General features: G+C 45.9%; 1 protein-coding gene across 1 annotated transcript; it reads right to left on the bottom strand.

Moving 5' to 3' along the window:
- Positions 1–253: 253 nt before the first annotated feature.
- On the bottom strand, positions 254–1,501 carry LOC136506481 (uncharacterized). The gene has a single exon (XM_066501408.1). It carries the CDS (start codon positions 1,337–1,339, stop codon positions 467–469), a length of 873 nt encoding a protein of 290 aa, XP_066357505.1. The 5' UTR covers positions 1,340–1,501; the 3' UTR covers positions 254–466.
- Between the last annotated feature and the right edge of the window lie 12,769 nt (positions 1,502–14,270).

Here is a 14,270-nt window from a genome sequence, read left to right as displayed (position 1 = left end):
AACGTAGCTTTGTTGAGTAAATAATCCTTAATCTAGCACTTCTACCCAAGTGCTGAAAATGCAGGTCTTCAAACTCGGAAAAAAATGAGAAGGAAAGGGAACATCACATATCTGATATCACAAAGGAAGAGAATGTTTTGTTTATATTTAAATTTATTGCATATATTGTACCAACTGATCAGCGTTACAGAGTAACACAACATGCTAGCAACGAGATTATATATTTTGAGATGCAAGACGGTAATGTCCCTGCTGTGTGCGGAATAGAAACACTGCACGAAGCTTCTCTAGCTCAATCTTCAGATTATCGACTAAAGCATCTTTGTCAATCCCTCCTTCATGATAAGAGCCACTTGCTTGCTAGTCCGGATTTCCCTCCACCTTCCTCTTAAGATCATATGAATATTTCATGATTTATACCTTCTCCCGGTCCCATCAAATGCTTCTGCAATTGCTGTCTTGCTCGCTACCCCAGTTCCATACTAATCTTGTTAACCTCTGCTCTAGGCACGTCATGTTTCTGCTTGGCAGTCAAAATCTGTAACCGGAGCTTATCAATAGCTTCCAAGAGCATCGACTCCAAAGATGCATCCATTGCTGCCGTTTGATCCCCGAGCACCTCCACATTTTCCTCGTGTCCATGTTGATACATGCCGGCAATAATGTCCATGAACACAAGAGCCGCCTTCCTCGTGTCCTCCAATTCCTCCGCCTTCTCCTTAACTCGCTTCTCTGCTGCTTCTTGGTATGCATCTGCAGCATCCATGAAGACCAGAGCTGCCTTCCTTGTGTCCTCCAATTCCTCCGCCTTCTCCTTAATTTGCTTCTCTGCAACCTCTTGGTATGCATCTGCAGCATCCATGAACACCAGAGCCGCCTTCCTCGTGTCCTCCAATTCCTCCACCTTCTCCTTGATTTCCTTCTGTGCTGCTTCTTGGTACGCATCTGCAGCGTCCATGAACACCAGGGCTGCCTTCCTCGTGTTTGCGAGCTCCTCCATCTTGACCCTAATTCTCTTCTCAGCTTCTTCTTGGTACGTTTTGGCGGTGTCCATGGACATCAGGCCCGCTTTCCTTGTATCCTCCAGTTCCCTGGCCAGTTGACGCTTGTGATTTGATAGCTCGGCGGTTTTGTACTCCAACTCCCGCACCAGCCTTCCTTGCGTGGAGCCTTGGCCTGAGACCATCCGAGCAGCCTGGGCCATCTCCTCGCCCAATTGATTCCTGAGGTCTCTCTTGGTCACCTCCAGTTTATTCTCCAGCTCTCTCTTGGTCACCTGTATTTGGTACCTCAGCTCGTCCCGCACGTCGAAGACCTCCTTGGAAGTGGCACCCCCCATGGTGCCACGCACTCGTCGTCGTCTCGTTGGAGCCGGAGGTTGAAGAAGGCCGTCACCTTGCTGATTTCGGCGCGTCCTAGCCTCTTATTAGGCAAAGGGACGCTAGCTCGCTCCGTCTAGGGGTCGGGGAGAATAAATCCATATATACAAGGGGGGAGAGAGAGAGAGGGTAGGGCCGGCCAGGAATTGAAGAAGCAGAGGAGAGAAGGGATAAAGTATCGGTGTGGAGCAAGCAAGGAAGGAAAGAAGAAGAAGCAGAGAGAGGACTGAGCAGAGGAGAGGAGAGGGACGATGCAGGGGCATGGATAGATTGTGTCGGTGATGAAGAGGGATGGACTCCATCCGTTTTGTACTTTTGTCCGAGCTCAGCAGCTTAATTACCCGGAATAGCCGAAAACAATCCTGCCTGTGCCGGCTTCGATTGGATTCCCGAGCGTAGCGTAGGTATTCCGACCTCGGAGCGATGACACGACGACGCTAGCTGCCTGCGCTGTTGCCGCGGCTCCAGTCGCCACCTGATGCAGCTGTTAATTGGGCGGCACTCAAGATACCTTTCCTCTAGGACAAGGAGACGAGTTAATAACCAGGGTGGGATATTCGATGTCATATTCTCAACATACACGTCACTAACTGGAAGGAAAAGGAACAATGAGCGGGTGAAACCTACACAAACCAGCTACCCAAATTCTTGCCCCGCTGAATTCGTTTTACAATGACCACCAACTAAATTTCTCGTGATGCCTATTTCCAAATAAACAACATAGGCAAAAGGGTGAAAATTTGCTGGCCATACCTGCGCGGTCCTTCCCAAAAATAAGTTCCTTTCTTTAACTCAGAAACAACCTCCACGACCTTTAGCTTGAAGACTCGACTAACTATATCAGGTCTAGCGTCAGGCCTTTGTCCTGGAACATATGTAAGGACATCAACTATTTCCTGCCACTTTGGATTACATGTAAAAGTAATAAACATGTATAGACTCTTCTTTTCCTCAGAAAAATCTCCTATTAAAGCAGCTATCTCCAATCCTATCAGTGCACTATATTGGGGTGCACTCTTAGACCTATCATGTAATAGCATAAGATGTAAAGGCTGACAACGGCTCTGTACTAGTAGGTCCCTAGCTGCCCTAAACCATTTTACCAACTTATTTGAATCATTATTCATCCTTGTCGAGCCTTCAACAATTTTTTTTGTCAACCTGGTTATCGTTATCACATTCCCTATGTCTATCAAAAATCAATGTTCGATTCTGAACTTCATTTTCAATGTAAAAAATATAGAGTTGTCCACCAACATTAGAATCAGTTTGGTCGAGTTTTAAAGTGAGCTTAGTCGACTCTTTTGGAACAATAGCACTAGTGGTTGTTTTTATCTTGTCCAAGGGAATTCTGTCTTGCCCCCCCCCCCCCCCCCCCCCCCCCGAGGCCACACGATTTGATAGTGATCTTGAGGCTCTCCCGATTATCATTGGACTCTTCTAGCACCACCTCACTATCCAAGATTTTCTTTCCCTTCCTAGGATCTCTGGGTTCGCCGATAATCACAATTTTTCCAATAGTGGAATCGGCTTGTTCCGGCCGAATCAGGACGGTCAGATTATTTATTTTTAGAGTTTCAACCATGGAAGGTATATTGTTGCAAGGTAAAGGATGTGCATCACCATCATGTGTAGCTTGCATGTCCAATTTTGCCTCTATTGGTTTCCTAAACCGATGAACAGATTCTTGCAAATCAGTTTGAGAGGCAACACATGAGGCCTTAGGCCCAAGGACAATGCTTGATGACCTTGGAGAGTCGGGCAACACCATAATATGAGGCAAAGAAGCACGCGATGCTATTGTTCCATCATCGGTTCGAGAGGTACGAACCGAATTTGGTGTGTATGTAGCATCAGGAAGTATAGTGCTAACTCGTCCTAAATTGGCCCTATCGGTTTCAGACGCCGAAGTGACCAATTTGGATTCATTAGGAATTACATAACTGTTCTGATCAAAATGATAGTGAAATGGCCTCCCATATTAGGGTTGACTAATAGCCAGAGCTGATCCACCAGTAAATGCATCTTGAGGCAAAGTAACACCGGAGCACCAAACATTCTTTCCTCTAATTCATCAAGTTTGGACATAAGCTTATATATTGATAGCATGAAAAAGAGGGGAACCCTCAGCTATTCCACGTGCCTTTACCCTAGGTCTGGGTGTAGACATGATGATGCTCCCCTAGCCCATTGGATCAGTGAAATCACCATTGAACCCATTGTTCCACATCCTGATAGAGAGGATCACAACTAGATGCAGTTGGCCTTTTCGGTCAGATGCAGAGGTAATGGGAACACAAGAAAGATAGATTTGATCCAACAAATAGGCTAGGGAAGAAAGACCTAGTTGTAGGATACAACCAAACCAATCGTTCCCCAGTGAAATCGCCAAAAAGTGTGTTGACACGAATTACGGTCAGCACACTGATGAGGAGCTAGATCGCTCAGTATTGGGCCTAGCTGACTTTCAGGTCGGCTGACGCCTAGGGTATGTTCGCACATGAACTTGGTGCCTCTAGTGATGAGAGTGATATGCAAGACACATCGTTGGAGGATCCTTGTTGGGAGCACGATATGCAAGACACGCTGATGAGGTCTCTTGAAACCCGAAACCCCACATGCCCAGAAGGGACCCGTCAGGGCATGCGGCATTGATGGTCTACCCTACCCAGCCTAACCTCACTAGGGCTTCATCAATCCATCGGCCATGCAGCAGCAATGAAGAACGAAGGAGAGGCAGTAGATGGGAAACAGAGGGTAAAAGAGAGGTAGTAGATTGATTTTGTCGATTGTGTAGTTGGATTACCTCAATCGGCCATGATCCTTAGTATATAGGGTGGTCTTATCACAGTAGAAAACATTTCCCAAAATAAACCTACATGTTTCCCATGAGATGGGGTGAGTTTAGATCGAGTCCAACTCAGTCTGGACCAGGAAAACTAGCCTGGCTAGTTTTTGCGGCTCAAGGGAAGAAAACCTTCCAAAAATCGTAATTAATTCATCTGGACTCTGAATGAGGTGATCCATTTATGTTTTTTTATCAGATCGACAAGAGGAATGCAATGGTGTAAACCATTTCTCACTTTGGATAAGTTGAAAAATCTGTCCTGGTAGGTTTTGGAAACCGGTCAGGTCGATTTCTGCTTGGTGAGCCCTGAAGACCTGTTTCCTTCATCTGGACTCCAAACGAGATGATCCATATATGTTTTGCGATTGTCTTGATGGGAGGAATACAATGGTGGACTCCATTATGCCTTTTGACAAAGTGTAGGTCAGAATGTCCAATGTACATCAAAACTTCCAATCATCGCAACTTCCAATGCTTGTCAAAACTTCCAATGTAGAGCTAACCTTAAGTGCAGGATGGGGACAATCTTGGTTGTCAACATATGCCCCCCCCCCCCATTTTTGGGTGAGGCTTACATGAATCTAAAAACACATAAAACCAAACAGCAATGATGTCTAACTCATTAGCTATTTGTAAACAAAGGCTGATGCATGCATCGACTGCTTTTGTTCTAAAGGCGATATTGTATATCGGCCATTGTTCGGACAGCCCTATGGGCTTGTTGCCAAACACTTGAGAAATACTTTTTTAGATATCTCCTGTTAATTGTTGTTGGGAGACAATCACCTTGCAACGTCTCTATCATATATGACCTTCCAACCACTGTTTTGATCGCTTCAAATGGACTATTCCAACTTGAACACTTGTTGAACTGGTTGCTTATCAGTTTTCCTGTAGTACGCTCAGGCAACATGAGCACCCCTTTTCTAAAAAATCTCTAGGAATTGTCCTTAATTTCCTTTTGACAAACTGCATCAATGTTTTGTCACATGACATAGCTTGGCCATCAACTCCGCTAGCACTCCTAGCATCTTTTCATATGTATTCATGAGCCTCTCCCATTGCCACTTTTGCTTTAAGATAATTCAAGCACTTGAGCAACAAGTCTTCGGCAGTCCTTCGGTATAGCTCATTATTGTGCAAGACAAATTTGAATGCACTCCGACGAACATTTCTATCTACTTTAGCACTTGGATCACATGGATAACTCATAATAGGAGTCCTCGAATCATCCAAAACAGCTCCAAGTTCATTGGAGTAAAAATCGAGCACTTGGGCCTTCCTCGAGAAAATCAACCTGGCTAGCCTTAGAAATTGGCTTAGCCAATTCTGTTGATGAACCTGCAAAGAAACAGAGAAAACCAGCTCGGCCGGTTTCAGAAAATGGCCTAGCTGGTTTTGGCAAACCAGCCACGAATTGATCTTTTTGCAATATCTTTTCATTGATGTGAAAATTACAGCCACCGACGTTGATGAGAGTCAAACATAGGGGTATGTTAAGTCCCCAGGAGAGAGGCTCCCGACCGAGAGATCCAATGACCAACCCCTATAGGATCGCTCGAGGGCTCAGGGGGCTATACCTATCGGGTATGCTCGATCATACCCTCCGATCATAGCTCGACCGAGTGCTTGCCAAGCCCACCGAGCATCCAAGGCTCGGGGGCTCCCTGGTGCCAGCCCGATCAACGGGCATGGGGCGCTATTGACCACTCCTCCGACAAAGTCACGCAGATGGCATGACACAACAGGATAAGCCACTCCACCAGGCTCCATGGGCGTGGAGCTCCTAGGGCCCTCACGTCAGCGCCCTGAGCCGGGGCGCCTTCACTGTGAAGGAAGCCTTGAGAAGGCTCACCCAGTGGAGTCCGATCCATAGCAGACAACCCCTGGCAGTCAAGCACCAAGGCCCCAACGACATTGTTAGAAAATGGTGGTTTCCAGCAGGTGGGACTAGAAGGAGATAGTCAAAGCCTTCGCCCAAACAGGTGCCTCGGGCGAACACATGTTAGGTGGAAAGTGGGTCCAGACCAAACTAGGGTTTCATAATAGCATTCAACTACCTCCCCCCTTGTATAGAGTTTGTGTTCCCCTTTTATAGGGCACTACTTGCTAAGGCTACTCTTTTAAAATTTTACCTCTTGAAGGTTATAGTACATCCTCAAAATATTCCGATACTAATACAAACTGCTAAGGGTAATTTGGGTGCCTTCTTCTTCAACCACCTTTTGCTTGATGGGCCACAACCATGAGTCCAGTCTTTGGCCATAGCCCAGCATCGCCATCCTTTAGGAAGTCCCTCGACTCTTGGGGCCTTCGTCCTAGATGACCTTCACCCATACCTACGCACCGACTCTCTGTAGCCTCCGTAGGTGCCGACCAAGCCTTCGCCGTTGGCTACATCCGAGCGCTTTCGCTCCAATCACCGAACCCTCCGCCTCAAACCATGTTTAGGTGCCTTCGCCGCATCCTCTGGTCCATTGCCCTGATCGGCCGATCTGGGCCGAGGCTTTCATCATCTCTTCCTGCACATCACTCATAAAATTCATTAGTCATTAGCTTTCATTGCTGTTGCGGTCCCTGACCTCTGTGACTCATAACTGTATCCCAATAGCTCTTCCCTTGAGGGCTGGTCTGATGCTAGCAGGCCTTGCCCTCAAAACACTATCCTTAGGCACTGAGGCACGGAGGCTTCCCTCATGTAGGCCTTGCCCTTGAAACCTAGCCCTTAGGCTCTAAGGTGCAGAGGCTCCTGCACACACGAAGGCTTTTCCCCCTTTCCCTTGGGACGCCTGGATTAGACTGCTGTGTTGGTGACGTGTTGTTATTTGATTTGCCTAGGTGGTTGTGGAACCGACGTGTTTTTGAATGGATGTGACCGTTGGCCCTGGAAATCAAAGCATCACGGTAGGGGCTATATAAGGGACAGTAGGTGAAGGCCCCCCTTCCATATCCTAGCCATTGCTTTCACTGATGCCGCTTCCTATGCTATCCCTTTCTGCCCAGGCTTTTTGTCTAGTTGGTTTTTGCCCTTCGCTCCCCTCTTGGGTTGTTTCTGAGTTTTAGAAGTGGCTACGCTTATTAGTCCTCCTCCATGCTGGACTTCCTTCTTTGGGCCATACCATCAGCCTTCTTAGTGTTAGGTCTAGTGGGTGGTCCGCACGGTTTGAGGAGTGCATGATTGTTAGTGTGGAAGCATTGGGGCTTGAAGAGGATCTTTCTAGAGTTGAGGCCTCCGTTGCAGACTTAATCACCGCTGAAGAGGCAGGAGACATGGCTAGCACATCCAAGACATGGGATTTCGGGCCTTTGCTCATGACTAAGGACATGATTGAGGAGTTGCGGTAGCTGGGCTACTTTGGGGATGCTAAGGTGAAGCCTCCAGAGGGGAGACAATTCCTAAGCCGAAGGCCGCTGATGACATGGTTTTTAGGAATTTCTTTCTTTGTGGCCTTCACTTCCTGGTGGTGCACTTCCTTCACCTAGGTGTTGGAGGCTTTCAAGGTACAACTTCACCAACTAACACCTAATGGAATAGTTACCCTGAGTAAGTTTTGTTGGGCTGGCTTGTCTTATGGCGTGGAGCCCAATGTTAGTACTTTCTGTGAGTACTACGAGCTCTAGTGCTAGCCTAAGTGAGTTGGTGAAGATCAGCTGGTGGCACAGTATGGGAGCTACTGCTTTTATGCTGTGGAGGGCCCAAAAGGGCAAGAAGTTGGAGATCTCTTTCGCCCAGAAGGACAAGCGGTCGAAGGATTGGATGTAGTATTGGTTCTACAGTGAGGACCGGAGGCATGACATTTACCCGCTCAGACAGGAAGAAGAATACCCGCTATCCGCTAGCCTTGGTGATGACTCCAATGAGGACTTTGACTCAAGGAACCCTAGGTCCAGGGACTAAGGAGGGTCATGAAGCATGCGATAGGGCCTTCGCTCTGGCCTATCGGTACTCTAGAGGTCATGACTTGGTCAAGGAGAGGGTGGCGGCTAGCTACTAGGGCCCTCGGTAGGAATAGGCCCGCCATGACCATTGAGATGGTTAGTCTGCCTATGTTTGGCGAAGGTGTTGGGGTTCCTTTTCCGCGCTTTGGATTTGAGAAGAAGGAGGGCTAGGCTGCAGAGAAGTTGGTGAACTTCGCCAAGGCGGGGGATGCTCAAGATACTTGGTGAGATGTACTGATAGGGAGTATCTAGCGTGTCGGGCCAACGGTGGTATGATGCCCTGGCTTAATAGAGTTTTTGAGGAATTCAGGATCTGCCACGAGGAACATGATGTTCCTACGAAGGTGCATAATTCCATAAAGGACAAGGCAAGGAAGGCCGCTGCCAAGAATGTAACTGCTGTGGTGGAGGCAAGGAAGAGGAAGGGGCTACTGTGCCCAAGATTATTACCAAGAGGCAGAAGACTAGGTCTTCTTTTGTTGCCGCCTCTACCAATGCATCCATGACTACCTCCACTAATGATGAGGAGGAGGTTGCTGAGAATGTTGGTGGAGGCTTTGGCTCCACTGCTAGCCGAAATAGGAGGCGAGCACTCTACTGCCTCCTTAGATCTTGGTGGCGGGCGGTGGCCTTGCTACTGAACCCTGCGTCAGTGGTGCCTATGCCTAGTGTTTTGGGTGATGAAACTTCTAGCTCTGAGGGCGATGGTGCTGGTGATGGTGATGCTTCCCTTGTCCAATGAGGTGGAGGCTACTGGTATTGGCCTTCATCGACCTACGGCAGGTCTCAATGAGGTGTCCAAGGATGAGGCAGAGGAAAGCTCTCTAGTTGCTCCATTTTGGTGCAAGGGTTTTAGGCCACCGGTCACCACACCGAGGGTGTTGGAGGCTCTGGCAGTGTCTTGAGTCCTTTGTGTAACACCCTAGGTGTTAGGCTTGCATAATTTGACTTGCATTGCATGAGCATGAGCATCAAGCATTCATATTTAAGCTTTTACATTTGAAACATGTGATTGAAACATATGAAACATGTTTGTTATTTTATGTTTCTTTGTATATATGCATATGATCATGACTGAATACATGTAAATGGTTGATGTGAGTCACTAAAACATCTTAGCTACACTTAGGATGACTAATGGAACATTGTTCATGAAGATCACTTTGTCTAATCAAGTCCTTAAGTGATGCTATGTATGTTGACCTAGAAAGTGAAATGTGTAACCAATGTATGAAATGTTTGTGTGACCTTATGCATAGCTTAAACATGTTTAGAATGTCATTATGAACAACTTTGATATTCATGGCTAGGGCTAATTTGGTCGCTAAGTCATAGTTCAAGTGTTAGTCATCATTTAAATGTAGTAGGTTTGACCTAGTTTGAACGATATGATAGAGACTTTGCATGGATGTGTGCACTAAAGTAAAGTTGTAGCATTTGATGAGAGGAACAACTTTTATTTTTGGGTCATGAGCTAATTATAGTGCATAGCTTAGTCTTTTTGAGCTCACAAGATTCGACATTTTGCTGTTTTTCAAAATCAAAAATTTCGCTAAGACATTTTCGACTGACAGTGTGATGAGCTCAACTTTAGGCTGATTTTACTCCCTAACTATTGCAAATTAGGAGAAGGTCTCTTAAGCATTATTATAGCTGGTACTTAGGGCTACAAGTTTTGTTCACATTGTTTGCACTAATAATCTACGGATTAGGAGTTTGATTGACACCAAATCACGTCGTCAGGCCGGTTTTCAGACCCTAGATGAACACCGATCCGCACCGGTTCATGGCTGACCGGGCACAGACCATGGCCACCATTGGCTAATGCCTGGTCCTCGACGCTTGCATGCTGGCAGTCGATATCTGCATGCCCCGCGCCCCATTTCCACACACCCGAGCTCACTTACTCGCCTCCTCGCTCTCCTTTGCTCACCGCGCTCGCCATAGCCGTCGTAGCTGCTCCACCGAGCCCACACATGCTCACCGCCACCCTATTCTTGAATTAGCTACACTCAAAGCTCTACCTCGCTCTACTTTACCCTTCCCACCTTGTAGCACTCATAGTCGTGCCTTTGGTAAGCTGCATTTCACGTTGCACCACTGCGGGTGCGTCCCCACTAGAGCTCCGCCATGGCCGCCGTTGTGGCCATGTTTCCTTGATGCACCTTGTGCTTCTATATTACCTATCCTAGAATCGCCTTTGAGCCATAGTACTTGAGTACCGCACTGATCCCATGTTACTGTGTGGTTCCCTTGGAACACGCCACTAGCGCCACTGTAGTCGCCATGCCCACCGTGGCATGCGAGCTTGCCATAGTGCAGTTTCCCCACCTTTGTGTCCCCCTTTCACAAGCACCAAACTGAGCAACCATAGGTTTAGTTGTTGGCATGACGGAGACCCTTGTGTCGCTGCCATTTAGCTGGAACGGCGACCTCGCTATTGCGCTCTGTGCGCCGCCATGTCAGTGGTGCATGTGGTTGAGCTCAACCGTAGGCGTCCTAGTCGCCTCCTTAAGATCTGTTGGACCTCCTCGTAGACTAGTAAGCCATCGCTTTGCCGGGACTTGGCCAGAGTTGGCCGGCGTACCGCCGTGCCATCGCCACCGTCCGCCATGGTTATCGGTGAGGAGCTTCCGTGCTTCTTCTGGCCATGCAAAGACCACCACCAGGGTGCGGGCGGATGAGTAGATCACGTAGGTGTAGTCAGCTACCTGCCAGCGAGCTCACCGTCAGGCGAGAAACCATCCGGCCAGACATCTCCTCTATTCCGTCTCGCTGGCATGTGGGCTCTGACTAGCGCCTGGGGTCCCAGCTAGTCAGTGACTCAGTTTAGGAGGATAGCTCATTTATTTTAGATTTCATGCTAACTTTGAAAAAATGATAAGTTGAGTTGTGGTGATCCAAATCTTGTGAAACAAATTTTGTTGTGTTCCTCATGAAGTGTAGTGTTTTGTAAAAATATGATATGTACAGTTTCTGATATTTTTATTAGGGATTTAAATATATTTAGATAAATGCTTTTTGAATGTTAATAATCTTGTAAAATAGGTATCTTGAGCTAGAAAACTCCTAAAATTTTGATTCCGATTTTGTGGGTTTTGTATTGACATGCTCTAGCTAGTAAAAATATTAAGATTTCTATAAACTTGATTTAAATATTGTCTCTCTATTTATTTATTAATAATGACATTTTCTAAGGAAATTTATAGGGATAAAAATATGTAATATATTGCTATTCAAATTTTTGTGCAGTAGTATGGCACTAATATGAAGCTAGGAAAAATATATAATCTATTGCTTGACACTTTTCTATAGGGTTTACTATTTTCACTAAATTAACCCTTATTAGCTTATCATTTTTGCATAGGATGTTATACATGTGCAAATGGTATGAAACTTTCACAGTAGCCTATTATGAGCATTAGGAGTCTACTGTAATTTTCTGAGAATTTATTGTGCACATTTGGTGTATGTTTATTATTTACCCTAATTATTTAATTAAATTAATAAAGGCATTTAAGTAATTAAATTAGGGGTTCACCGTGATGTTTTCTATGATTCTTGTGAGGCATAGTAACTGTTGATGTTAATAGTAAGGTGTAGAAGCCATTGATTGTATGCAACTAATTAATTATCACTTTATAATTCAAATACAAGGCTGCATGTATAGTTTTGAATGTGTGGATGATTTCATATGGATAATGGTCTTTGCTGTAAAACTTGTTAATAACAAAGTTGTAGATAACTTGCTAGTCTACCTTATTAAATTTTCACACTCATAGGACTTAGGGTTTTAGAGTTCTAGCTGTTACAAGTTTGTTGTCTGAAATGTTTACTTTCTGGATAGATTTGATTGAATGATTTGTTTGCCCTAGATAACTATTGAATCATAGTAAGAGTCTTAAAAGAGAGTTGTAGATAATTTCTTAAGCTTTCCAGAATGTCCACAACCATATGATTTTGATATATATAACTCTAGTTATGAGTAAAACAAGTAGTTGTTGTTTTGTGGTGTAGTAAATGAATTGTTGAAGTGTTTGATTAAGTAATCAAGAAGAGATATGCACCTACTCAGCAAAAATGTGATGCACTTGTTATTACTTTAACACCATGCTATTAAGAATACTTACAAGAATGCATTCATCATGTGTCATCATACTATACTTGTCAGCATGTATGCATTCGCAATATCTTATGCCATATTCATGCATATAGGATCGATAGAGGAGATAACGCTGATAGAGTTCAACAGAGAAGAGGAAGGGGACCAGGAGGAGATTCCTCAAGCTGCAGCTCCCGAAGAAGAGGAGCAGGCCCCAGAAGAGCTTCTAGAGTGCCCTGACCACTGCCCCACTTCTTTTCTGAAAAGGCAAGCCCCGGAGCATTCTAAGTCTCCCAGTATGGGGTGTACGACCCCAGATACCCACAACAGACCACATGGGCTGCGCCCCTAGGGGTGGCCTATCCCACAAGAAGAAGCCTTACTGAGGCACGACTTTACTCGGCGCCTTCTGCAAGACATCGAGAAGATATCCTAAAGGATACTACGAGATCTGTTAGGATATGTATGATCCCAAGATTCCTATAATCAGTTATTACTTTCCTAGTTATCTCTCAGATCAAACCGAGTTGTAACCCTACCTCCTAGACTATATAAGGCGGGTAGGGACCCCCTCTAAAATCACTGACATATCATACGATAGCTAATACAAACCAATAGACCATAGGAGTAGGGTATTACATCATACTGACGACCTAAACCTATCTAACTCGTGTCTCTCTATTGCCTTCTTGTTCTTGATCTCACTGCTCCTCTACCGATCAATCTACCTTCGTGGGGTACCCCTCGGAGGACTACCAATGATATTCTGTCAACAGTTAGTGCGCCAGGTAGGGGTGTGCGTGTTGTTTCCTTGTCGAACAAGATGGCTTTTTCCATAGGCTCTTTGTCCCTTCCGTGGCCCGGCCAAATCTTCACGGTCGGATCCATCTCGTGGGTCATCAATGCTAACGGAGTCAGAGAGCTCCTCGAGCTAGGGCAGATCGGTTCTACGCCGGCCACCCCCACACCTGCAACTGCAGATCCTGATCTCAAAGCCAATTCTGAGGTCTCCTTTGGCAACGACTCGCCGTCCGCTTCCTCGCTACCAGAGGAGGCCGATCAACAATGATGATCTAATCAAATCCATCGATCAGGTCAGACTAAAGCTCACCGATTGTCTCTCCGTCGCCGAATTGGCATTGGACACTCTGGTTCAGTGCCGACCACCCTTCGATCTAGATCTATCGGAGGTTGCTCGGGAAATTGCAGGGGCTATGGCCCTACCCTTCGGATTCTCCAACGCCACCGCCACTTACCAACATGCCCTAAGGGGCAAACTCGCCTGACTAGGTCGCCATCCAGCTCCCACCAGCCGTCAACGCGCTACACTTAGGACGGAGCCCCGGGGCGCACCTCTAGACCATCCCAGAAGAAACTCTAGGCTCTGAGTCTTAGGGCTCTACAAAGACCCTCGCCAAAACCTTCTCCGATCAATTTCTCCTTCGACCCTTCCAGGGTGGTGCGATCTTCAACGTCAGCATCGATAGCCCTCCTCGGAACGGCGAAACCGAGGAGGAGCGTGTTGCTCAGGAGAACCAGAACGTCAACCAGTGTGTAGCGGTGAGAAAACGAAGGCAGCTATAACACCCCAAGTGTTTGTCACTAGTTAAGCAATGGGTTTGAGCTCAAACATGACATGTTAAGTAGTGACCAAGGTGTCAAGATCAAATTATGAAAATAAGCCCAACTTAAACTTGGACAATATACCTTTGCTTCTATGATGACCCTTTTTAGAGGTATGCCTCAATGATGTAATGGAACCTTTTTCATGTGTCTCACATTCATCTCTATCTATATTGATCACTAGGAAAGTTTCATGAAGTTTGGAATAAAAAAGTCACATAAAATGATAAGTCATATCTTTGCATGAATTGCTTTATCAAGTGGATGGAAACATATGAAGTCTACCTAACCTTGCAACCTTGCTCAAACAACTCTAATTGAACTCTACAACAAAAGTTATGAAAGGTTCGTTTTGAACAAAGGTGGAGAAAATATCCGA

The sequence above is a fragment of the Miscanthus floridulus genome, chromosome 15 (assembly GCF_019320115.1).
Source record: "Miscanthus floridulus cultivar M001 chromosome 15, ASM1932011v1, whole genome shotgun sequence".
In the NCBI taxonomy this organism is placed as follows: Eukaryota; Viridiplantae; Streptophyta; class Magnoliopsida; order Poales; family Poaceae; genus Miscanthus; species Miscanthus floridulus.
This window is presented reverse-complemented; position numbering and strand designations above follow the sequence as displayed.